The 27,938-nt window shown below is 40.8% G+C and overlaps 1 protein-coding gene across 1 annotated transcript; it reads left to right on the top strand.

Annotated features, from left to right (window-relative positions):
• The first annotated feature begins 110 nt into the window (after nt 1-110).
• hs3st1l1 (heparan sulfate (glucosamine) 3-O-sulfotransferase 1-like1) lies at nt 111-27,677 on the top strand. Its single transcript, XM_063875125.1, has 2 exons — nt 111-374; nt 26,174-27,677. The coding sequence occupies exon 2, from the start codon at nt 26,351-26,353 to the stop codon at nt 27,290-27,292; it is 942 nt and encodes a 313-aa protein (XP_063731195.1). The 5' UTR covers nt 111-374; nt 26,174-26,350; the 3' UTR covers nt 27,293-27,677.
• The last annotated feature ends 261 nt before the right edge of the window (nt 27,678-27,938 follow it).

The raw sequence follows: 27,938 nt of genomic DNA, 5'->3' as shown, positions 1-27,938 counted from the left end.
CAGCTCAGTGAGGGAGCACCTTGCTCCTGATCATCTGACGCTCAGCTCCTCCCCGCTGCCTCCAGTCTGTACGCAAAGCAGCGGCTCCGGTACAACTCATTCCGCGCTCCCAAACACAGGCTGCTCTGCGCGAGGCGGAGACTGACTTGAGTTATCCGCTTTGAATAAACAAGGACTCCTGTGGTGTCTGCTTTCAAATGCATCAGTGATGAAAGTGTCCGGGAGGAGGGACGACGGACGCTTTTCTTCTATGTGGACGGGCAGTGCGCAAAAGTGCGCTCCGTGGTTCAGCATCCTCCTCATCCTCAACATCCTCCGCTCCTGAGATCAGACCTAAGAGACGCGCTGACCGAACCCCGACACCCCCGTGCGAGGTAACCACATTTCCTTTACAGAATTCCTATGCTTTGTCGCTCCTGAACTCCTCACATGCACACACATGCACAAATATGCATTTATGCAACACTTCAATCTCCAGCCTCCAACAAAACGATGTTTTTCTGAATTCACGGGCTATTAATTGATCAATTATTGAGCTAGAATAAATCCACTGTCATCCCTTGCAGCAAGCTGGCATTTAGATCATTCATTCATGTGAGACGAGTTGCCTTGTCTTCTCCCTGCAGATCACATTTAAATCCTCTGTAATAGAGTATTGATCTAACTAATTAAAATGCTACATCCAATAAATTAGCTTTATAAGCTCCCCAGAGAACACTTCACTAGATCCTGTGGGGTTATGGCATTAGATATCTGCTTCACACCGATGTATTAAAAGTTTGAGCTGGAAGGTAGTAAGTTAAACGCTCCAACAGACATCAGTTCTGCCTGAGCAGAATGTATCTTGATGTTTTTAAGTATAAATTCAGAGAGCCAACAAATGCAACTAATGGTAATTGGCACTCCTGTTCTCGGTGAAGTGCAGTCTTGATGTAGCATTGTTTCCCTCTCAGCATCACGTCCCCTGGTGAAATTCCAGCAGGATGCAAATTGCCACAGGCTGTGCAATTCACCTTTAATTATGAGCATGGGTGTTGGCTTACTTGAGCTGCAGCATTTCTCAAAGGCATAAAACGGTGTTTGGAAACGCATATTCCTGAGGGAGCAGGGCGAACAAAATTAATGAAAATCATAAGTAAATTGTAATTGTAAAATTGGCAGGTAGCTTCGCTAGCAACTCCCCAAACATGGTGAAGGGCCCTGTGGGTCAAATTACAATGCTTCTAGCATCAACTTCAATTTTCATTGTGTGGTTCAAATGCACATATTGGTAGGCGGTATATGGGCCTGAGTGAGTAGCTGCTGGTTAAAGAATTAATACAACAAATACAATACAAAGGCATAATATGTTTTCCCACCTTTTGACAGAACATGCTCACTGAAAAAACTGAAACTTTGATATTAATTAAACGTATTATGTCCACAAATTTCACATAACTGTATAAGGTTAGTTTAAAGCAATAACATTACGTTCAACCCTTATATTTTTAATTTATCTTAACATAATTGCTTTCAGCTAACCTTATACGGTTATGTGAAATGTGTTGAAATGATACATTTAATTAAAGTTAACTGTTTATTTAATGCATTTATATTACTTTACATGCCATTTAGCTAATTATCCAAAAAGACTTACATGCACATCAGTTCGGTAGATTCGCTATGGGAAAATGTTGGGAGATGATTCAAACTTGACTGCAGGGGCCAGGGATCAAACATCCGATCCTGTGATTGATTGACGCCCTTTACCGGATGAGCCTCAACTGTTTTGGTAAAGTTCTACCAAACCCAGTTGCCCCCACCCCTATCCGATTTCCGACTGAAGTTTTATCGCCCTTGGGTGTTTGCCTGAGCGAAGTTCTCTGATGAAATTCAAATGAAACCTCTCAGCAGCAGCCTCGTCTCGTGTGTAAAAGTGGGCTTTAATTGGTGGGTGTTTAAAATAGTTCCATTCTTTTGCAGTTTTTTATTCATAGGCAGCACTTAGCAGTCGTGCTGCTGAAAGTGAGGGTGGGGGTGTAAATGTTCTCACAATTCCTTGATGGTTCAGCGCTGAGCCGGGTTATACTGTACTGGAATCAAATTTAGTTTAGATACACACAATATCAAACATCTACAGATCATAAGACTCACTTTTAACACAAATCTTAACCTAAGTTTGGACGTGTTACAGTGGCAAAAAAATGATAAATGTAACAGATTGAACGCATAAGCAATCAGAACGTGATGAATTCAATTGGTCAGAAAAGTGGGATACAGATGGAAAACACAGCTCAATACGAAAGAGGGGGAGTCCTCGTTATTTTCATACCCGACTAATCAACATGAATGCAGGGGCTGTTTTTCTGAAGCTGAACTGGGACAGATATTGTTTGTTTTTCTTGTCGCGTGAACAAATGTGTGAATAATGGTAACGTTATATGGAAGGCAGCAGGCTTCATGGTCTGTGGGATTCTCCTGAAACGGTTTACGAGTCTACTTTTAAAGATGATGACAGTCCAGGGAGGTGTTATGATTTCAAAATCCCAAAAGAGAAAACACGAGGTATCCCTGTGATTTATGACTGGAGAAATATACAGGGTCGGTGGATGTTACACCGTAATGTCAGGAGGAGGGTTTCATGTGGGAAGAAATGAACACGGAGGAGGAGGATAAGGAGGAGAAGGTGGGGGAGGAACTGTTGTTTGTGCAATTTCCTGTTATTATGTTTTGTTTGATGGAGTTTATCCAGTTTGGCTTAAGTAAAGCAAAGAGCGGGTGTAATAGAAGAACAACAGAGCAACAGTTCATTTTCTTTTTTTTCCAGTTTCTCAACTCGAGAGAAATTCAAAATACCAAGAATGGGCATAAAGTGGTATTTATTAAAAATGCAATTTAGTTGAATTTCTCTCTGTGTGAGTTTTCGGACTCAACCTTTAACCTTAAGAGATAAAAGAGCCCTCATGCAAGAACCCGTACAAGTTCTGCTGTAAAATGTTCTTGGTGCAATCTCAACGTCTTAATGTCTGTGCTGAAGTCTAACTGAAATCAAAAATCAGTTTTGACTCGTGTGCTGTTTTGGGCAAAATTGCAATTAATCAAAAATGTCTTTTTCTAAGTGATAGCAGCTTCGTATTTTTGGTTGATTTGTGTTTCAGCCAGTCTTTGCTGTTATTGGATTAATGCAATGTTTGTGGACAGGGACTGGAAGTACTATATACACAAAGGCAGCTCAACCTCTGCTGTTTTAGGCTGTTGCTTTGTGCGAAGTTTGATTTAAGCACTCTAAGATTATTCATTGCTCCACGCGGTCCTTTAGTGTCAAATCCCTGGATTAACATACGTTGTCACAAGACTACAACTAACTGTTGGGATTTTCCATTTCTTTGATAATTTATCAGAAAAAGTTGTTTGCAATCTCATCATTTGATGCTACTAAATCCAACACACTGGTGGTTTGAATTGCTAACGATAAATAACCATAATTGCACTCTATATTTCCGCTCTTCGTATTGCTGCCATGGAATTTCCCTCAGGAAAAATGAGGGTAAAACTTTATTTTCCTGAGGGAAATTACACAGGGAAATCTTATATTATGTGTGTTTTGAAAACGAGAAAAAGGTGGCATTTTGTCAAGATAACCACAAAAGTGTCAGTGCATCTAAAAGCAACAATGGTTTTCAAATGGCACCTAAAGCCTAGAAGATCCAACACTTCATAAAGAAAACAATTATGCACATAAATGGTTTTAATCCTCTTTTGCAAAAAAGCTGCAGTATCATTTGAATTCAAATTTCCAAACACATTGAGGGAGAAAAATGTAAACATAAGTTCAACTCCAGAAGTTTAAAGCATTCATTTTCTGCCCTCACCCTCCTGGGCTTGACCTAACGGGACGAGTTGAGCTTGGTTCCTCAACATTTCCTCGGTCAGCTTTATGCACGTTTTTCAGCTTTACCTTCTTTATTGTTGTTTTAATTCTCTGAGATTTACTTTTTTTTGGACTCTACTTACCATGAGGTAGGAGACAAGAGTATGTCAAAAAAGTGTCCCAAATGTAACTTACCGCTCTGAAAGACTTTACTCTGAATAGATTTTACAATTTTACAGTTTCAATTTGGGTTCTTATTTGGTCTGGAGTTTGGCTATCACTATGCAGGTTATGTAGATGTGTTTGTATATGCTATGTAATGTTAGGCCTGAGTCTTTAGTGCCTGATCATTGTTCTACTTCCTGCTGTTACCATAGTGACTGGGTTCAGCAGGACAAGGTATTATTCTATCCTGGGCACCTTGTTAAATAGAAGTTGTCATCTGTCATGTGCTTGATGATGGACTTTGATCCGAGCTAATGATCTCTCTGTTCCTCTCAGAAGCAGCTCAACGTTTTCATTATGCTCTTGGCCTGAGCAGAATATATGTGTGTGATTTCACACTGAGCCGTTTGACCTCGCGGATCCTACCTTCTGCTGGCCCCTCTTGATTTTGGGTATTTACGCCGCTATGATTAGGTTTTCCCCGAGTACAATCACTCATCCGGCATTATAATGGTAATGTCATACAGAGGCTGATTTTTGTGTGTGCCTGTAGAGTTGGCTGGATCTCCCGCCCGCCTCCCCCGTGGACTGATTACTGATCACACTTGCATTTCATATCAGCCTTGTGGGGGGAAATTGGAGGATTAGCAACAACTTCATGCTTATTCCCCCACGTATCTTCCGGGCTCCTAAATCCAGTGGAAGCTATTGTTATTTTAAGTAGCTTGGCAATTGAGCATAGAAGCAAGCTCTAATTCTCTCAAGTCTTTAGAGATGTAGTGCAATGAAAGCGTTTTGGAGTTACATCCCCGTCATTTTTCATGATGAGAAAGTGAGCAACTGAGAGAGGGCCACGAAGCCGGCTGCCAGGACCTCTTCACTCCCATCCTTAGTTCATACATAATAGATAAGTCACTGTAACTTACAGTACAGGGGCATAACTAGGCTAGTGCCCATATTTGCATATTTGTGCCGAAATTCCATAATTCATGAGTGTGCAGCAGGCAGAGATCCATAGTGCAAAGAGCCACCTTGGTCCATATGTTCGGGGGCTGATACCCACCTTGTGCACCAACAACACAGTATTAAAACGCAGCACCGGAGCTGTCAATGCTAGGCACATGGGAGCTACGTCTTCATCATCAAAAGCCTCTGAACTCAGCTCTGGGAAAGCCTTATTAAAGGCAGGATGACAGTCACACATTTTTTTCCTGCTTAATTTACTGCCATTCTGAAATAATAAGGACAGTGGATGAAAGAAAGGGACAGGGAAGGGTGCTGGCACCTTCTTCAACACATTTCACAGGTCGCTTTTTCATCAAGAGGTTCGAGAAAGCCTGACGCAGCCATCATCGTCAAGTGTTATGAAGCAGATTCATCAGTCAACTTGATGACTGGCTGAGTTATTTATTCATTACCTTTGTTCTCTGCCCGCCCCACACGAGCAGGCACATGTCAGCCTCGTCCCTCATCACCAATGGTTTAAGCATCCATATGTGTTTTAGATCACACACCCATGTCTTGTCGTATTTGTCAGATTAACGGTGTCTGTCACAACGGAGAGATCACAACCCCGTCATGTGGAGGAATATTTGTTCTGATTCAGATGCCTCTATTCCATATGAACCAATTTGTTTTGTGGGTGCATTCACTCTTTTGTGAGGCTAAGGAACGGAGAGTTAACAGAGAATGACATTTTTACAGTTTATTCATCCGTCTGACGCCCAGCACACTGTTTAAAACATATGTTAATTAAATGATTTCACTGGAACAAGACCTTTTCCCATTCATATGGATAAAATGTACAGTTGTATGAAGTTTTGCAATTCGAAAAGAGTCAGATCTTATTTAAAAAAAATCAAATGTAGGGGTTTGTCATTCAGCTTTATGGCACATTTTAGCCATTGATGTCCTTTGTCTGCTTCCACTTTTTTTCCCCTTATTACTGGTAGTCATTTCAAAGCAGCAGATGAATACTTGTGAAACAAAATGTCAAGCATCGGTCCTCCTGGTTCCCGCCACCACCAAAAGCATTGTTTGACATTTCCTCTAAAGGCGAAGATCTGGGTTTGTCTAAATATGAAAGTCGATCTTTAAAGACATTGATTCAGGTTTATTGTGGGAAGGTCACACACGTTACAAAGGCATCTGTGCTTTGATTTGTGACTTGAGCTAAAGGAGATAAAAATAACGACCTCAGTGTCCTTTAGATCAGAACCTTTAGCACTTGTTAGGGTTAGCTATTCAGGATTACCAAGGTGTTTTACAAATAGATAGTGTTAACAGTATGTTTTTGACAATGCCTCGCGCACACATGGATAAATCCCAGGCAGAAAAAGCCATCTGACCGGTGCTAATGATGTCTCAGTCCTGCTTACAGTCAAAGGGTTTGGCAGCCCTCTTGACCATGCCGGGCTCTGTCCACAGCGCCGAATGAGACTGTTCATCTCTTTTCCCCATCTCAGGGGAATGCAGCCTATCTGAAACTTGAAATTGAACTTTGAAACACACTACTTCTGTCTTGGAATTTTGCCTTTCTTACAAACTTACACAGAGCATTATTACTGAACTATATATAAACGTATATATAAGTTGTATTCATCAATATAAAAACAGCAATCAAAAGCAAGGATTTAATGCCACAAAATGGATTGTGAATTGGTGAAGAATATAATAATTAGCTATGGGGAGACCTTACAGCTGACCACAAAAAATGACGTTGATAACTTAAGACAATTATTCTCTATGTAGTCATTATGACGTCATAATGTACTCAGTATTTAACCAGAATGCAGTCATAATGATGACATAATTAAGGCAGAATTTAGTTTTTGTAGTCATTAAAAAGTCAGGATGTAGACATAATGAGGTCATACTGTAGTCATATAAAAAAATTACATAATTTCACGGTGGTTTTAGGAATAAATTGAAATATAAATCCGGCTATGAATCATATATGAACAAATCAGAGACAAAAATCAGCAGATAGATGAATGAGATCTGGCTCACTGTATTAATAATACATAATACAAACACACCTTTGAGTCTTAAATATAAGCAATGCAAGCTGACATCAAATTAAACTGCCCCTATTGATTACCTACAAAAAGACAATTATTTTTTTGTATTAAGGTTGTTCTGAATTGTTCGGTTATATATGCAAATGAGACATCATCTAAGGCTTGGGAAATTTCATGTAAATCTACAGACACAAATAAACAACGTAAGAGGAATAAACCACATTTGTCCACTAGTCTTTCCACTGGTCTAAAAGAATACTGTAATGGAACTCTTAATGATAACTTGGATGCCTGTACGCCTCGCATTCATGCAATTTATTTTTGTTCACAACTTTTATTGTTATTTTGATTAATTCATGTTAACAGAAAAGAGCACCGACAGATATCGTTTTAAATTAAACTTAAATAAATTCATGGTATATTGTTCATGTACATACACCCAGTATTTTGCTAATAATGTACATATATACATTAACTTAGATTGGCATTACATTAACTTATTAATGCATCAATGCAATTTATGATACTGTTAGTGACCACATATCACATAAACAGGGTTCCTTCCTACTACAAAGACACACAGGGCATCTCATTTCCACAAACTCCCCCATTTTCCTGTTTTAATTCAAATCTTACTTCTCATAAAGTGATTACAAGATATCCATGAATCCTACACAGAGACAAAAAAACGATATAATTGCATTTAAACTAAAACCCAGTGTGTTAGTGGAAGTAATTAAAAGTGCAGAGGTCTTTTTTCTAGAGGAGAGCTCTGTCATATTACCTAAATTCAAAAACCACAGATTTTTAATACTGGTTGATGTTTTGTTTATTCAGTTTGTTATTTAGGGGTTTGATAATCTGATCTGCATTAGTTCCTAAAGTGTTTGTGACAGTGTAGTGTATTATTATCCGGGGATATTAAGATTTAATCAGCTCGGATCTGTTAATGAAAGCAGAAATGTAAACTCCCTCAGATATGGCAGACATGCAGATTATCTTCCCCCATTCCCTCATGTTGTTTTTCATGTTAGTCGATAGCATATTTGTTTCCTCTCTCCAATCTCGTAATTACATCATTTGTCATTTTCACAAATCTACAGTATGTGTGAAGCAGCTGTTCAGCACGTTTAGCATTGAGTGTTTATTGTTTGACCAGTTAATAATTATGTGCTAATTTGGGTGTAAGAGGATAATGGTGCCTGTTTTGATATTTGCTTTTAGTTTTGTTAGTCATTTAGGCAAACAAGCCCCAAAAGGCACATTATCTCCTAATTGGGAGCTGAGTAAAAGACGGTAGATTTTAAATGATTTGTTTTTCAAATATAAAAGTCATAACCAGAAAAGAAGATGCTTTGTTTTCTGTGCATTTTGTTCAAAGCTGTGCTCCAGTATTTATGTATCACTGTAGATGTTCATTTTAGTGTCAAGTAAATATTTCATGCATCCAAAATACATGTTAAATTGATGTGTGTTTGAATATTCCTCTATTGGAAGTGCTTTTTCTACTGGGACCTTGTTATGTATTTGCTCACATTTAGACATCACACAGTGTATAGTTATTTTTAATCTTTTCTTGGTTCAAATAATGATAGTGTAAAACTGTCCCCAGTTAGACAGGATAACTCGGGAGGCCGACAAACATCAGACAGAATTTGCCCCTCACTTCGGAATGAGTTTTCGTCACAGGGCTTCTTCTTTACATCATATGCCTGTAGTAAACTGCAGAAGGATTACAAGGTGTGGACTGTGATTTGCTCCAGAGCACAGTGGGATTAGGTATGGCATTTGATGTCAGGGATCCAGGGTTTAAAAGAATAATCACCATCTTCATTTCAGCACAGTAGTGTACGTAAAAGTAGAGGGGCTATTGGCCGTTGTCCCTAATGGCTCTGAAATCTCAGGTTTACAACTTTGAAGAGGAGACTAGAGGTTATTAAAGAGGTTGGACTGGTGCAGTAATGAGTCCTTAATACTGGAAAAGACTTCTGGCTCCCCCATCTCAAAATCAATGGTGTTTTGAACATGTTTGTGTTGAGAAGCCTGAAATAAGGTCTGTAGTTAACACTAGCTTAATATATTTGTGTGTTGTTTTATGACATAAAATAGGACCGTTAATACCTCACTCAAGAATGTCTGAAACTTCTATGCATCATAAAAACGGCGATTGCTAACAAGAGTCTAAATGAAACTACTAAATGTCATCACACCTTTAGCTAAACGCTGGAGATACGCAGCCAGGTAACAGTTATGAGGTTCGTTTATAGCATTACGTTGGCTTTTATTTTGTGCCGGTTGCATTGACACTTCATAAAGTAATAAAGTTTCATAAAAATGTGTTTGCCACAGATCAATAAACCGAAATCCAATGGGGCAATCCTATTGTATTTCGGACTTCTGGTTCGGACTTCAAAAATACACCATCATTGCACCGCTCTACTTGTTATATTGAAATATTTGGTCGTATTAATCGATTTGTCAATTGGTAGAACATAAATCGGTAAGACTTAAACAATAATGGCACAATGAGTAGGATTTGTATCTAAAAAGTATACATTCTCAACACCTTAGTACATAAAGGCTTCTGGTCCAGTGAAGCAGACAAACATACATTGTACTGCTTTGTTTGTTTCTAGAAATCACTCGTTCAGACTTTCCTGCTCTCTAAACCAGTGAAATTCTGTAAAGTTATGTCTATTTTATTCCTCAAATGGGTAAAGTCCCTAGAGAAGAACATTGAATTGAGTTCTACTGGAGGTTTTTCTTCAGAATTAGTGATTTCCAGAGCAACAGATGCAGTTGCATCCGCCTGGGATTTAATGCAAGGAGTATGCCACGTAAGAAAACTCATTGCCCAGCAAATTAAACCATTACCTCCCCAGTTGGAGTGAAATCTGGAAATCTACTAATTTAATGTCTGATTACTCCCTAATACAGCCATCTAAACAATGTCAGCTACTCATTCCCACATGTAAATTCTACCTCTTCGCATGATAAAGGTGGCAATTGCAGGGTTACAGTGAAGTTTTATTAAAAGATTCAGGCTAAGAACGCAGGAGAATTCAGCTGTTGGGGTGTATTATAAGCTTGCTCTATAGTCTGAAGATTCGTCTTCATTATCCAGCCGAGCGCCAAGCATACAGATAACGTCGCCTCATTTGCTCTCTGAGCCTCGATTTCTCCGAACTATAATGCAGCTTCTCTTTTGTGTGGCTGTGGTAAAGACAAGCAAGCCATTTTCAATATGCACGCAGGATTACAAAGGTTAATCATCAATTTAAAGCTAATCTTTGTTAAATACCAATAGACGCATGGTGCGTGCTCCAGACAGATATAATCAGGCAAACCCCAAAACAATCCTCTATCTAAATGAAGTCGAAGATGGTTAATCTAGGCTTTACGGCTGGGGTTGATTAGCGAGAATGGGAGGGTGGCATCACACTTCTTGACAGATGTTCCATTGTTCTGCTGTTTGCTAAATTTAGTTTGGACTCACCTCAGAAACTGTAATTCTTCATGCCATTCTTTGAAGCAGAATTAGGATGAGCGGGTCGGACACATTTTCTCACCCAAGTAAAGTGTGCTCAGTCCCAACCTGCTTCAAATGTGAAGAGCCTGATGGAGAAAAGTATATAACCTTGCTTCGTTGTTGCTATGGAGTTGAGACACTTATTAAGTTTGCAAATTATGCAATCAAGGACGATTTCCCCCTCCCACCGTCTGGGAAAATTAGAAATTCATTTTCACCTATTTTCTCAGATAATAAGCAGGCGACTGGGAACACAGGATCCCAGTCATTATCCGGGCTGCTATGGTAAAACATGTCTGCTACAATAAGTTGCCTGGTTAACATTAAAGCTAGTTTCCCCTCAATCACACCGTGCATGTGTAGCATGGTACACAATCAAAGGAAAAGATGTATTGGTTATAGAAGTAAAGTTCTTTATTATTCTTTGACAAACATGTTGACTACTAAAAAATAATCTCGGGACAAAACATTGCATTTCCTATTAACCTAAGCCTTTTAAGTCTCTCTGCAGGAATTTCCAATAATGGGAAATAGAATCAGCTCACCTTAATGGCTGAAGCAGTAATTCCATTGACAAGGTAGACTCCTTTAATAAAGATAAGCCCCGGAGAAAATCAATAACCTGAACTAATTTCAAAAGGACTTGACTCGTCTAGACAAACACCTAACCAAAGAAGCCTCAATAAAAAACTCATTGATAGTTCTTCACGAAACAAATCAAGCTGTTTTCTCATCTGTGCTGCAAGACATTGTAACAAGGCACACCAACAAGCAATACTGCGGCTGCCCTTTAGGTGATTCCTTTTATTCCTCCATTAGGCCTCCGAAGCCGGGTTCACAAACTTCTCTAATTAAGGATTTGTCTTCAGCAACATTCAGCCGTAAAATCGGTCCTGGCCGCAGAACGTGCGGTGATAAAAGGAGTTATTTGGCTTGCGACCTCCTTTGGCTCTTATCTCCCATAAACACTTCGGTCTATTTTACAGGGCCATAGAGGCGGCAGAACGAGCAATAATCTGAGGGGGAAAAGTGAGGGTCTGATGACTTATTCATGAAGAACGTGCGCAACATGAAATTGACAATGAGAAGTTGTACTATAAGTTGTTATGTAGTTCTGATAAGACTCGTCTTGCGCTTGGAGTTATATGATCTTTGGCCCTGGCGCCATTTCAACACGCACTGTACTGATGTTGTTACAAATAATATACAGAGTGATTTTTTTGGGGAGAGATATAAAATAATACCGCATACTCATTATCGTTAGCTCGTGGATTCACACCAGCTTCGCTCTGCTATGAAAGTCACCCTGCTGAAGTGGCATGATGTTTTATTCCCTCTATCTCCTTAACCTGATTCTGTCACATCCCCAGAACTGCACACGCACGGATATTGTCATTAACTAGCAGACAGGTCTTCCAAGCTCCCTAAATGAGCCTGAATTCTCTGCATGCATCTCGCCTAACAACTTCTTCATGTGCATTAAATTCAGCTTAATCCAGGAGAGGAGCTTTTTTTCTGCCCACACCTCATCTCAGTTTGTGCATGCTGTATTGATTTAAAGTTACGGCAAATCCCACCAGGCTGCACACACGGTAAGATTGCCTTGGAAGCGATGATAGTGTTGTGTTTGCCAGAAAGAACAAGGGGAGAAAAAAGTAGCATAGTGCCAATACTTGTGGTTAGCCTTCCTTGAAAATGTGTAAACAGAGCCTCGCTGGTGGTGGAAACTCGGCTTGAAAGCAGATGTAAAGCCCAGCTGGCACCACAGCTTTCATTTCCTCTCAGGCGGAGAAGGAATGTCACACAGATGTACGGCCGACTAGCTTCCAGTGGTGATGCATAGACAATGGTGTATCGCAGCACAAAGGCAAATGCTGTTAACGATGTAATGATGGAGAGCGGTGTGGAGCTATGATGGTTTTTACTATCCCCCCTCCCATCTTTGCCCAGTCAGACCTCTAAAGCACTTGCTGCCGGAGAGCCAGAGACTAGGCACGGGGAAATGGAGCTGGAGATTGTTATTATAGATAAACACTTCCCCTACCATCTATTTTGCCCTGCGTGTGGGAAATTACAAGAATGCTGCTAAAAGTTGGGCACTGAGGCAACGGATTTCATTTCGCCTCCGAGGTGCCAGTGTGCTAAACTGTGTTCAGCACTGATGGTCATTTGGAGAAAACATGAATGAATATTTGCAGAGCTGGAACGCATTGATGCTTAGTTGATAAGTTGATGGACAGAAAATAGATTGGGAATAATTCTGATAAATATCATTTTCCTTAAAGTAAGCAAAGAAGCTCCAACTGAAAATGGTTGTTTCCGTGTGTCTCATATCATTTTAGGCAACCATCACATTTAAGGATATCACTTTAAGAATGTTATTCTTGACCTCAAACATTTGACCTCTCACCCTCAGCCCTGGGTTGTTAGCTGCAGCCTTGTGTATTTGTTAGCGGGTACATTTTATGCTAATTTCCCCATTCCAACTCTTTGGTTGGTTTTCGACTAGAACATTAATATATGGATTCAAAACAACAGAGGTCAGGATGTTGCCTTCAGAACATGTCTCCAGAACACTGCTATTGACATAAAATATTTGACTGGAGAGTTTATAAAGAAAATAATGATTTATTCAAAAGAAAACTATTTAGTTAGTTGGTTGTTACTTATTTGTTAAAGGGGCCATATGATGCTTATTTCCTGATTCAAACTTCTACTAGAACACTAGTATAATGATGAAGACATGTATGTTTGTGGTAATGAGTGGGCTTTACCACTTGCCATTTTGGCCTCCTATTAAAGAGGTGCCCTTTTTGTAAAATGTAATTTATAATGTTTTTCTTCCCCAAATAAAACCCAGTTCACAGAGGGTTAACAAGACAAAAGTTCCAAGCCAATCGTTACAGAGAGCTTTCAACACTGAAGTGCTTTAGTCAATCAGAATCAGTATGTGTGTGTGTGTTTGTGTGTGTGTGTGTGTGTGTGTGTGTGTGTGTGTGTGTGTGTGTGTGTGTGTGTGTGTGTGTGTGTGTGTGTGTGTGTGTGTGTGTGTGTGTGTGTGTGTGTGTGTGTGTGTGTGTGTGTGTGTGTGTGTGTGTGTGTGAGAAGGTTGACTGACAGAAGGACTCCTGAATTGGTGAGTCGTGGTAAAGAAATAAATAAGAGAAAAAGTGCATCTCTGTCAGCAGTACAGAGCGGTTGACAGGTTGGGTAAAAGTTGACATAGCTGTCATGAGAGGGAAATGTACTGAAATACTCTTCATTGATTTACATTTATTTTCACATAACTGTAATGGAGCATCTGATCTAACACATGTATATAGTACTTAGTTTTTTTTTGTGTACCCCTTTTTACCCCCCCCTTTTTTTCTACGCTCTTATGTTTTTATGTTTTATGTTCTTTTATGTTTGCACTGTGGGACTGCCAGAAACGCTATTTCAATGTTCTGTATGTATAACACATGTGGAAACTTTGACAATAAAGTGGACTTTGACTTTGACTTTTGATCTGAACCAACCCTAGTCATGGGTTTGTTTCAATTTTCTTAACACTGTGGCATATTTTTATGAAATTATTAACAAAAATCGCCAATGTGCCCTTTTATGCATTTGAGCCCCTTCCCCTCTAACATCCTCTGCACGTGCCTGGCCTTACCGAAGTCTTGGCAGCATAGTTTCTGAATACAGGCCCTGAGCATTATCGCCCTATATAATAATACTTGTACAGTATTTATATAGCACCTTGAACTGCTTTTATAAGTAAAAAGAACATGGAAATCTCACTGAGGTATGCAAGCTGGGATTCAAAGGCTTGAAAAACACAACTTTGCCGTAATCATTATATTTTTCTTCCATGAATACCACAATAATCAGGCTCCAATACGAACATAGAAACACATTCAGCTTGCTGTGTCCTGGTTGTACTTGCCATTAAGACGCTCATTCGTAACATGCTGGAAATCTAAATGATTCTTTGTGTTTCCCTGGACACTGTTTCTCTCTGCAGCTGCACTGCGGACACAAGACGTTTTGTAAACCTTTCCTAAATGAAATGTTGCTAATAAAACAGAATCCATTAAAAAGATTTACTTGCTTGGTTCTTCGGTGATGAATGACTGAAGCACCTCCACCTACGCAGTCCGGTCCCTGTGATCACGTTACAATCAATTACCGGCATGCGAGGCGACAACTTGAATTACTTATGCAGATGACGAAGCTCGATACTGTGAAAGTTCCAGTTCAAGGTCATTCGCTGTGGCTGAATGACGTCCTGGAGATGTGTGTGTGTGTGTGTGTGTGTGTGTGCTGTGTGTGTCAGTCTGATACTCTTTCCACTCTCTGATCTGCATATCTCACAGTTACGCTTCACTGATTTGTCATTCGCACGTACGGCACAAACAAATGAAGCTGCCCACCAACAGTCAAGTCACGTGCGCTGGTGGTCAGATGATGCTCACGGACGTTCTCCAACTAGATCTCACTTTTCGAAATGTCCTTAAGAAAGTAGTACACCTCCTTTAGGGCAGAAACTTTGTATGTGCAAATCCGGTTACCAATTACCTCGGGAAATGCATTTTAAAAACAAACTCCCCCGCTGTAATGGCACACCTAGATCCATGACAAACTGCAACTGCACTCATTCGCATCATATGTGGTGAAAACTAAGTAACGGCATTTGTTGAAGCATATTCCAGTTTCTTGAAGTCGGGATATTAGGGAGTTCTACCATACAAGCATACATTTCGCAGATGTTACGGAGGCTGATCACAGCGGCTCTCCGTGTCAGCGGCTTAGCCTATGCTCGAGCTAAATGTTGGAAAATTGTGTAATATCATGCCAATCATTTTTTCATTATACAATAGAAAATCCTCTGAGTTCTCTAACCAGTTTGCTAGTATTTATTTACTAATTCACAATATGTGAATTGTATTGCAATAGATTAACAGCATTAGTATTTTATATATCAGATAACTGCATGTGCTATATTGTCAATATCTTTCTATATGGTTAGCATTTGCTAGGATCAGGTTAGGTCATTCACTTTGATGACATCACCATCCATCTCCAAACATCTCAATCATCATTTTTATCACTTAAATGTGTTGCCTCACATCAACAACATACTTTTCTTCAGCCTCACGTAATCTCACTGTGCATCTTCCATATAGTGCACTGCATAGTGTGTTTTTATTCTACATACCCTTTTTGCTTCCCGCTCCTGCAGCATGAAGCTCCCTAACTAGTACTGACATATCTAACTGTGTAATGCCCTCACCCCTGATGCGAGCCAGCACAGGACGCCCCTGTGGGAAGCAGCTTTAAGTTGAATGCATTATTATCAGCCCGCTAGCTGCAGCCTGGTGAGGAATCACTTCAGCGCTTGGCAGCAAACAGCACATCACAGAAGGTCCAAATACTAAACCTTGAGTTCCGCAGTGCTGAATACATATTTGTGATGGCATGAAAACACTGGCAGAATCTGTGGAGCGAGTCTACCAATAGCACGCTATAGTGCCAAAGCGAGAAAGGTGTTCCAAGTTATGTAGAACTGCACACACCAGCTGTAGTTTGGGGAAATAAACACGAGATATAGTGTGACCTCCTCGAAGAAAACACCATGCCTCTATGGGACATATACCTTAGTTATTATGTATGACATGCTCTGCAGTACACACTACATAACTCAAGATTTTGGATTGCTCTCAATGTATTACTTAATTCTGTTTATGAGTTGTAAATATTGATGTTTAATAAGCAACACAACAAGATCATAGAGCTCTCTGAACATTACACATTTCTCGTCACTTTACTCATCAGAGCTGCGTTATTTTAGTCAGCCCAGCAGGCTTTCCCATAGTTTTTCTCACTTAACTATTCATCAGATAGGCCTCATCAAACATTAAGAGCATCCTCACTGTTCATTACAGCATGCCCTGCTTTTTATTTGATGAAGTAATTCATCCATAATGCATGTGTATATTGCTGTTTTGCAGGATGCCTGCGAGACTGAGGAACAGTATCGGCTTTTCTGAAGGCTTAGACCCGAAAAGAGAGGATAAAGTTGGTGCATTTGTTTGATTAAGCCGGCGTTTCAGAGCGTTCCCTCTGCGCTGAACTTTAGAGCAATTACTTTGCATGGACCAGATCAAACTCATTGTAAGAACGAGGGAAGGCTTGATTGGAAAGGCACGATGAGAATTACAGTAGCATCAAATTGGAGGAGCAAAATTAGCTTTATCCGGCTGTAGCAGCGGGGAGATCTCGAGACTGAGAGGCATAGGTGCTTTATCAGAACTGGCAGGCTGAATGAGGATCATCAGGCCACTCTCTGATTGAATTCTTTCTCATAGTCTGTTGTTGTTTCTGACCAACCGCGGAACACTTTGCTGAGTGAGTCAGCGTGCCTGGGATTGGTTGCCTCCATTCATCCAAGAGTGATGAGCAAGTCAGCCTATTTTAACAGCAAAATGCCCCAGGGGAATCCAGACAATGTCAGCTGATGCTTGAAATTAATCTCAGAACATTGACAAATGTCAAAACTAAACTGGAGAAGGCCTGGGCCAGAGTATGCAGGACAGTTATAGAGATTGTAAAAGTGTTCCTGTGTCAGTTGAACAATTTAGGCTGGGCAACTGGAGGGCCACATACAAAGAATACTCTGTGCTTCTGGGTAGTACCCGCAAGAAGCAGGACCTGACATGGATTACACCGTGGTCTAATATTTGCCTCATTATTTAGTCAAAAAGAGCTCTTGCCTCTCTTTGAATTTTTCTGATGTATTCCCAATTGGCCATTTTGAAAGTTTCCCGAATCCCATTATCTCTCAATTTATACATTTCTTTGGTTAAGCTGTAAAAGCAGGCGAAGTGACACTTCAGTTGTTTCCTAATACGAACACTGGATAAAGTCTGGAGAATGACATTGTCCCACGTTTCCCTTCAAACAAGTAGCACACAACAGGAGATTGTTGTTAGGCGTGTTTTGACATCCTAGAAAACATCTGTGCTTCTTGGTAGTGTGGGCAAGAGGCAGGACCTGACAGGGATTACACCGGTCACATATTAGCCTTTTAATTTAGCTCTTTTTTTATTTGAATTTGTCTATTTAATCACGCGTGTCCCTTTCAGAAGTTAACGAACCCCGTCAATTGTCTTGGTTGTCTTCATATAGATAACCCGTTTTCGTCACCCTCTGATGTTTTCTTTCTTCTTTGCTTCATGTCATTCATGATAGAAACATCATCTTCTGTTTTGTAGGGAAGACCATGATCAGATATTCACACATGCGCTCATTGGAACATGCCACAGACTTTATAGTTGGGAGCTGGCAGGATAATGTTTGTTTAATATCCTGTCAGAATGATTCGGACACTAGCGTTCTCACATAAAGCTCCTCCGGGTAATGTCTAGATACTTTTAGTTTTGCATTGCATGTGTGAAAGGGGCGTCTGTGGCTCGATGCAGCATTGTTTGACCCAAAATGGAGAAAAACAAGAAACGACTCCATTGTTAAAAACAGATCTTTATGCAGATTTTCCCAATGTAACATGGCTCATGTTCTACTTGTGCACAGATGGCAGTGGGCAGAAGGATTGGTAATTGGAAGAGACTGTGTTGCACACTGAACCACTCTGCAGAAACAGAGAAAAAAAGATCTGATAAGAGCGCTACATTGTGAAAGTTTTACTCAACGTATAGAAGATCACAGTTGAAACACTGTAATTAGTGCCTGGGGCTACATGTGTTTGGGTGTGCTAGCAAATGACAGATTTCTCTTCTTGAAGTCTGTAATGAATGCCTCTGCTGGTGTGTGGGTGTGGAGGAGTTAATTGTGTTACTCATGCACGCCCGAAAAAAAACAACTATTACTTACCATCAGAGCTGCAGTGTTATTTATTGAAAAACAAAAAGAAAATGTTTTTGTCCATCCTCTGTGACGCTGTGTGAAACGCTACTTAGGTGCAGAACCGTCCCTATTTTATAGCATTTTTTCTCATTACGACATTATTGACTTTAATAATCAAGGTTGAAATTCTAGTGCAGGTTTAGTCATGTATCCAATCATCATAACTCCTATCACATCTTCAGACAGTTATTAATAATAGTGTGAAGACAGGAAGTCTCAAGTTACATACAGTTAGTTTGAGATGCTTTTCCACCAGGGGGCCCCAGAGGAGGGTGTTACTGTGATGCAGATCCCAGCGGCATTGCTGTGGCTTACACTCAGTAGGCAGTACACTGAGCTATAACTTTGAACCATATTTCATGAAGGTGAAATTGTTTTGGAAATTCAACTTTGTGATCATTTTTGTTGAGGCTTTGTCGTCTCATACGAACCTGTCCTGAAAGATAGCCAGTCATTGTTTGGGTTATGCCCACCATTGCACTCCAAATAGATCTCTGAGAAAAAGGACACTGGGTCTGAGACACTTCCATTCTTTAATCTGCTGGCTGTTGGAGGTTAAATGCTTTGCTAGCGGGTAACAAAGTCAAGGTCACCCCTGTGGTTGTTTTTCTTTCCAACTGCATTTTCATTGACAGCCTAGAGATTGAAATTAGCTACCCTCTGTTCTCAACCTCCAACATGTATACTCACCAGTAAGTGGCTGTATTACACCAGTCATTTAAATAGATGGAGAAGTCATTATTACTTCACTTCATGGTCAAGCTAGCCTTGTGGGACGCCTATAAAATCCATTGCATTGCTGATTTCCATAGTTGTTTGAGTATATGGATTGGAATTAATTATCAAACTGGGGGTGACCGCATATATCGGAGATATTAAACTTGATTACAGTGTCTGTTTGTATGACCATATATTGATATATCCAGTAAATATTAAGAAGCGAAGGAAAGATAATCTACCTCCTCTGTAAACAGCTGAAGTCTGTATTATAAAAATGGGGCCAGGAATCCTACTGTGAACCGAAATGCATCTATAATTTAAAAACCCTTCCTGTATGTGGGAGTGCAGTTTCAGAGCAACAGTTAGATGTGTGTGGGTGGACAATATATTGTACGTTTTTTTTAAGGGCTCGTTGGAGAGAAGGGCTGAGCGGAAGATAAAGGAGCAAAGTCAAAAGTGCAGGGAAAAAAAGAATGATGGTGTGTGTCTGCCTCCCCAGATATTTTTTTAGGGGGGGAAAGGTTACTGTATCCAACAATAGATCCTCTTAAAATGAGCTGGAAAACAATACAAAAAACAATTGGAGTATTTCTACTTCAGATTACATATTTTATCTCCGGCCATGCTGGGAACAAAACCATATCAAACGTCTGCATTTGTGTATTAATTACTCTGTGATATAAACATTAGGAATGATTATTACTTTTAACTTCCTCACTTGAAATCAATCCATTTAATAGCACAAAAAGCCAGTCTTTGTAATAAGCTTTATTGCGGTAATAAGGATTTTGTACTAATGTCTCTAATGAGTGGCCATTAGGAAAACAAAGCTTGCCCTGTGCAGTACCTGCTGCCCACTACACTTAATGGCGGGGGGCCTGCTGAATATGAATGAGAGTTTGCTCTGCAGATGTAAAGAGGTGGCTGTTTGGGTTAATTAGTGGAAACCTGGCTTCCTGTGGCACTAAAACCTGTGGAGTCCTCCTCTTAGCCTGGTGGGATACCGTGTATAGTGCGGAACTGTTGGCTGTGCTCCCTGCTCAAGCACTTTTGTTCCGGTGAAAGACAGATTTGAAAGCCCAGATAATGGTCGGCAAGTGCAGCTCTAATGTGGGGAGGCTCTTTGTCACAGGTTCAAGTGGAAGTACACTATACGTTTGACTTTGTTCTATACGCAAGAGTTCCATTTTCATACCCACTGACTTATATTCATACATCAAGAAGCATATCGAAATGCCTCCCGGCCTTGTCGCTGCATATCACCGTACAATCAGAGAGCAAATGCACTTAAAACTCATTCAGTGCTCACTCCGGAATTCCCTATCTGTAGATTTAATTGCGGACAGGGGTGAAACCCTCCGCTTGCCATCTCACAAACTGTTTGACATTCTCAAACTGTGAAATATTAACATTTACATAGGTCTAGCCATTTTGAAAGAGAGGACAAAGTACATTTTCACACATGCAGGAATGCAGACGAGTGGAGGGGAGGGGATAGTCCACTGGTCAGTGGTTGTTGCATCAGTCACAAATGTTTCTCACTTTCCTGCTGAAGTCGAATATGTTTCTCAAAACATTAAAGGAAAGAAATAGGCACTGCAAAAACAGAATCTCGATTTATTTTATCAGCAATGCCAGCACGAATCTGATGCTGAATGTAGGCTTGTAGAATGAATGAATTGAGGCTGCGATTTCCTCGTATAAAGTGAGTTCATCGAGGTTGGACTCCACGTGATAAGAACACATTCGCTCTTGCCACTCAAAGCGGATGTTTTGTTTGTCCCTTTGATCAAGCGTAGGTTATTTTTGGGCTTGTGTGATGGTGACCTAATTCAGGTGGCATTCATTTTTCATCTCAGGGATGGCATGATCAATATAATTTGCAATATACAGGTAGCGATAATCTGAAAAATGGCTGTCTTTAACTAAAATGTAAAATCTGTAGACATCACAAAAGGCCAGGGGATGCGTTGGCATTCAAGTGATTTCACGTGATTGCAGAATGTGTTTATTGACAATGACAAAGATGCCTGATCTGCTTAGTAAGGTTGTTATTGCCACTGATACAGAGTCAGTGAATCTGTTAATCCTTAGATACGATGTTTTTTGGGGAGAAAAATATCCAAGCAGCAGAATGGGAAGGATTCTAGCAGAATGGTGGAACACTTTAACTTATTTAGAACCGTGTCCATAGTATTTCCCTTTTCACCTTGCCAGCCTTTCACCTGAGCCACCACCCACAGATGCTGCATCCTGCTCCCAGATCTCATGGAGGCCACAGTGCTTCACTTCCAACCTGGGTGGTGTAACCTTCCACTGGCCTCACACTGGTGTTCGGAGGAGATAGTCTTGGTTAAATGGTCTGCCAGATAGCGTAGCTGCCATGTGCCTGAAGGAAAAGCTGTAAAGATATGCATCAAGTGCTGTATAAAGCAATAAGGCCCAGTGGAATGTGAAACAATGGCTCCTTCCAGGTGGCGGAGCGCTGTGAGAGGAGTGGGGGGGGAATTGGATGAGACAGAAAGCTCGTCTGGCTGCCTGGCTGTTAGCATTGGACTTGGCAGCTCTCTGCCAGAGAAACGCTGACAGGCAGGCGTGCCTGTCACAGCATATAAGTGCTTCCTTGTACAACTCTGGGCCCTGAAGGGCAGGTCAGCTCTCCTGCGCTCAGACTGGGGCCCCAGACCGTAGTGTGAGGCAGGGCCAGGTGTCATACTGTTTATACGGTCGAAAGACTCTGAAAGGTGAAACAAAGTTCTTGATAAGAAATCGTTAAAGCACCATCATTGCCATTTATTATCCAAACACAATCTCCTAAACTTTGATAATCTCATTCTGTGCTCACTTATTCAATTGGTATTTAAGATGATGTACAATGCTATTACGCCACCTTTGAGAAGCTTAATCCAGTTCCGATCTGAACAAATAGGCAGAATTTTAAGATCTGTCCTAATCACAAATTTAACCGTCCCACTACATTTGCACAATCTGCTTTCTCTTTTACGGCAACCAAACATTGGAGTGTACTGCCAGCTGATCTTAAAATGTTCGCAGATTTTCACACTGTTTCCCAAAAATTGATTTTGAGCAACCAGTCTTTTCGATGTTAGTTTAAATGAATTATAAATTCACAAATGTACTAGTATCTGTACTTTACCTGTTTTAATTGTTAGTGTGATAGGTACTAAGAAATGTTTTAATGTTTGTAGATTGTCATGGGTTAAGCTGACCAGGGACAGCAAATGGAAATTAGCTATAATATGGTATATTGCATCTCTTCTCTTCTCTCTTTGAGATCGATGTATTTTTATGCATGGTCCATGTTCAATAAAGACACTTGTGAAGACATAGAAATGTGCTATGCTAATTGCTAGTTATTCTGCTCACCTAATTTGCTTCATTAGAGGGACTTCTGGAACTTAATTGTACTAAAGGTGGAGTATTTATGCAAGCAGAGGTATAATTATTTCGAAATAAATCACTAAAACCACTCAATTACACAGATATTAGCTGAGGCTTTTTATGCATGCCTCGCAAATCAATTATCCACTTCATATATAATATAATGGGTGTTATTATGACACTTGTTATTTTACTGCACAGAATTACTAAGGCCAAACGGAAATGTCACAAGAAGATATTTAATCAGTCCTATTATATAGAAGACACTGAACAGACTTTAGTTCTTTGTTTTCCTGATAGCAATAATTGGACAGAACACATTACAAATAAAGAACCAGGACCTGGTGCTATAAAATCTATTGAATATTGCATTTATTTGATAATTTATCCTTTTTTTTGTCTTTTAAATCAATCAATTTAAAAGGCTATCTGCAGAAAATGAAGCTGTAATACATATCTCACTGAAATCCCATCAGTGTGTTGCTGTGACTTCCATAAAGGACCAACATGTGTTCAAACGATCTGTAACCCAGTTTTGGCCTACGATTGAAGTGATGAGTAAGATGTGCTGAACACACAATCTGTCTGCCTTATGCATTGTTTGTGTGTGTGTGTGTGTGTGTGTGTGTGTGTGTGTGTGTGTGTGTGTGTGTGTGTGTGTGTGTGTGTGTGTGTGTGTGTGTGTGTGTGTGTGTGTGTGTGTGTGTGTGTGGCAGTCTGTTCCGAGGTAATATCCGTGTGTTTAGATTACCTTACCGTGACCTTTGCAGTTGATGCTGGATGTTTTCCTAGCCAGGCCCTGTTGTTGTGACTAGCCAAGAGTAAGCACCAGCTCTCGCAGCTTGTTTTTCCCGTGACAGTATCTGAAGACTTTTTGCGTTTTTAATGTATTCCATGACATTTAAAATAGGATGTGTTCTTCTATTTCAGCTCATGGCTCTTTTTCCATAGAGCAGTTTTACATATTGTGTTTTTTTTCAAAGGTACAATGGTACAAAGTTGAAGATATGCCAGCATTTAAAAAAACCTGAATCCCACAAAAAACGGAATATGAAAAGATTGCTTTGTTGACTTTTTCCATATGTGTTGTGTTGCAGAGAAATCTACTGCCGTAAGCATGCTAACTAGCTAGCAACAGCCTGTCTGTTATTTCAGAATAAGAATCAGATTCCCTTATTTGTCCGACAAATGGGAAATTTACATGGACACGAAAAGAAACACTATTATAGAAAAAGCATGAACATAGAATGCTTTTAACAGTAGGTTTATTTTAACAGTGAGAGACAGAATATCAAAAGAAAATCCAGAAATATAGATTAAAAAAAATATATACATTGATTTGCATTTAATTGGGGGAATAAGTATTTGATCCCCTCGCAAAACATGCCTTAGTTCTTGGTGGAGAAAGCCTTGTTGGACAGCACAGAGGTCAGATGCTTCTTGTAGTCGGTCACCAGGTTTGCTCACATCTCAGGAGGGATTTTGGTCCTCTCCTCTCTGCAGATCCTCTCAAAATCCTTAAGGTTTGGAGGCTGATGCTTGGCAGCTGGAAGCTTCAGCTCCCTCCACAGATTTTCTATGGGATGGAGGTCCGGAGACTGGCTAGGGCCCTCCATCACCTTAATAGGCTTCTTCTTTAGCCACTCCTTAGTTGCCTTGGTCGTACGTTTTGGGTCATTGTCGTGCTGGAAGACCTATCCATGTCCCATTTTCAGTGTTCTCCCTGAGGGAAGGAGGTTATCAGCCAATATTTACATGGCCCCCTCCATCATCCCCTCAATGCGGGGAATCGCCCTGTCCCATTAGCAGAGAAACCCACCCAAAGCATAATGTTTCCACCTCCATGCTTGATGCTGGGGATGGTGTTCTTCGGGTAATAGTCAGCATTTCTCTTCCTCCAAACACCACATGTCCAGTTGATGCCTAAGATCTTGATGTTGGTCTCATCTGACCGCTTCACCTTCTCATAAGCCTTCTTTGAAGCATTCAGAGGATCACTGGCAGACTTCAGACGGCCTGTACATGTGCCTTCTTGAGCAGGGGACCCTTGCGGGCGCTGCAGGATTTTAATCCATTACAGCGCAATTAAACACAAATCAATTTATATCTTTTTTTTAATCTACATTTCTTTCTTTTTTAATATTCTGTCTCTCACTGTGAAAGTAAACCTACCATAAAAATGACAGACTGTTCATTTCTTTGTAAGTAACTTACAAAATCGGCAGGGGATCAAATACTTATTTCCTTCAGTGTAAGTTTTATTGTGTTGTCATAGTCTTTGTTGTGTGTGTGTGTGTGTGTGTGTGTGTGTGTGTGTGTGTGTGTGTGTGTGGGGGGGGGGGGGGATGGTTTACCAGGGGTGTGTTATGGATGTAGAGTCATTGTATCTACAGAGGCAATAGTTAGCCAATGTTGCATCCTTTCTAAAAAATGCAGCTGTGAATGTTCATAGTTTTCATTTTGGATTAATTCCAAACTGGGAGTAATGGGTAATGATAAGAAAAACGTTTTGGGTGCCTTGTCAGGACATTCTTTATCTGCTGGTGGCCAGCCTCAGATACAATGGATCTAACCCGTGTAACCGCAGCAACAGAAAGTCTAATGGTCCGGGATCAGACCCCCCATATCAAGCATAAAGTACAAAGACTGTACAGCCTCAGGTTAGAAAAGTAAACAGAAAGATAGCCAACTCTAAGCTGATGCCGAACAATAGCATAATACATTTGACTTGTTTTAGCATTTTTCGTGTGTATTTCTTCCCTTATCTTGGTAGTTGGTAGTTTTTCTTTCTTAATCAACTGATAACTGTTATTATAGAGGGTATATACCCAGTAGTAATGGTGAATTGTTGCCCCCTGTTTCATTAAGACATAAAGCCAACAGCATTTAGACTGCAATAAAAAAGGGCAAATATTAAAACATTTAACAGACATTTTAATTAAAGTTTAAAACAGCAGGACCGCAAATGTAGTTAACTAAGGGCTCTTTAGCAACATTCTACGTCTAATTTAATGCTCTGAAACCCTCGCTACGTGTTCGCAGACTTTTATTGCCCTAGTATTGATCTTTCTCGGCATGTAATGGAAATCAAAGTCACCTAGAAGTGAGAACTCATCTGATTCCCGGCAATAAATGTGTCTTTATAAGTCTCCGAATGCCTTGATTTCGTTGCTCCAGAGGGGTATCGATTCAAGTGTGGGTTTTGACCCGGTAAAGGAAGACCGAGCGCACTGTTCTTCTGGCCCCCAGCCAAACTTGCATATCTCAGACACTTTCTCTAACAAGGTGTCTGCCTAAATGTTTTTCAGCCAGAGAAATTACACTATCAATTGAAAGTGACTGTATAGAGTTAGAGGAGAAAGCAAATTGGAATATGAAAAGAGACTGAGAGAAAGATGAATTGAGATTATCCTTTTGAGATGATACACTTTTAACAGACATGGATTGTATTTAGGGCTGGATGGCTTTTTCAGGAAAATGAGGAAAGTGCCATTCCAGTATAATACAGACATTCATTCTGCTTTATATGCCTGAAATCTGAAAGCCTTTTCTTATCTTTTTCTCTTTTGTTCTTCGTTACAGATGTGCGGTGGACTGCCGATGATTTCTCCTCCTCCTCCAGTTCAAATTCAATGGCTGACAAAGACTGCACTTCCCACCGCTCGTGTTATCACTGAGCTCGGAAAGACAGATCTGGTCCGCACCTAAACCATTGTCTCCTTTTGCTTCTGTCTCTTTTCCAATCTTCTTACCATCATCATGGCTTGTTTCCTGGCGTCTGCCTTTCTTCTGGTTCTCCAGACGTATGCGGCCCCACCTGAGTTTGTCCAGGAAGGATTTGACATAACGCTGGACTCCGTGGACCTCGATCCTGGACTACCATACAATATCTCTGGAGATGATCCCTCACCCCCACCCCCGGGGACAAATAAAAGAGCCCCACACAGTATCATTATTGGAGTACGCAAGGGGGGCACAAGAGCACTCTTGGAGATGCTGGACATACACCCTGAGGTTGCTGCCGCCGCCACAGAGGTGCACTTCTTCGACTGGGATGAAAACTATGCCAAGGGCTTTGAGTGGTACCGCGAGTTGATGCCATACTCGTACCCGCATCAGATCACAGTGGAGAAGACTCCAGGTTACTTTACGTCAGCCCTCGCACCTGAACGCATCTGCGCTATGAACTCATCCATAAAACTGCTTCTGATATTGCGAGACCCGGCGGAGAGGGTCATATCTGACTACACCCAGGTGTACTTCAACAGGCTGGAGAACCACAAGCCGGTGCAAGCCATTGAGAACCTGCTGGTGCGCAACGGAGCCCTGAACATCCGCTACAAGGCCATTCAGAGGAGCCTGTACGACGTCCACATGCGCAACTGGCTGCGCTACTTCCCTCTGGAGCAGATCCACATCGTGGATGGGGACGCTCTGATTCGTGACCCCTTGCCCGAGCTTCAGAGGGTGGAGCGCTTCCTCAACCTGCCCCCAAGGATAGTATCCTCCAACTTCTACTTCAACCAGACCAAGGGGTTTTACTGTATCCGGAGTGACGGTCGAGAGCGCTGTCTGCACGAGTCTAAGGGACGTCCTCACCCGGCAGTCAACAGCACCGTCCTCCAGCAGCTCCGCTCCTACCTGCAGGAGCACAACCGGACCTTCTTCAGGCTGGTGAGGCGCACCTTCGACTGGCAATAAGGCACCCTGATCAATCGGACTCAAGGGAGCCACTACTTTGCCCGTGATGAGGACAAAAAAGGGGGCATAAAGCACTTTACAGAAATGACATTCAAAAGCCCCTTTTAATCGCCTCTTAATAACTACTGTTGTGATCTTCGGTTTCAGCAGAGCAGTTCTATATTTACACGATAAGGCAAATAACTATGAAAAGCTGTAACTAGAGGCGTACGATTAAATGGAAGAAACTCAAAGCTTAATAACTAATTCTGTCTGTGCTGGAAGCGTTTAAGTGATCAAATTGCAGCAAAAACAAGTTTATGGAACGGATGAACTTTTTTTCCCCTCTCTCTTTCTTGTTTGATAATCTCGTTCTTAATAATAAATGGTTCTGCTTTCAAATGTACCAGACAAGTGGCATGTTTCTTTTTCTCCATTTCACTCTGGCTGTCAAAAGCCAATGTGCTCTATACCTTTTGTTATTCTGGGAGTATGGTAGGCCAGTCAGAGGCATTAGAATAAGCCTTTGATTTGCTGTTGTGGTAGGTAGACATTAATGCAAGGAAATAGGTACCCTGGAGCAGCGCTTCAGTAGTACAAGAATCACTAATGGCTTTGGACATTGAAGGTAGCCTGTGCCTGCAGCTAAATGAGTCAAACCTCTATA

This window comes from Eleginops maclovinus, chromosome 22, assembly GCF_036324505.1.
Source record: "Eleginops maclovinus isolate JMC-PN-2008 ecotype Puerto Natales chromosome 22, JC_Emac_rtc_rv5, whole genome shotgun sequence".
Taxonomy (NCBI): Eukaryota; Metazoa; Chordata; class Actinopteri; order Perciformes; family Eleginopidae; genus Eleginops; species Eleginops maclovinus.
The sequence above is the reverse complement of the archived record's forward strand: the minus strand, read 5'-3'. Positions and strand labels throughout refer to the sequence as shown.

Coding starts and splice junctions, on each gene's coding strand:
- hs3st1l1 (XM_063875125.1), top strand. CDS start 26,351: ATGGCTTGTTTCCTGGCGTCTGCCTTTCTTCTGGTTCTCCAGACGTAT.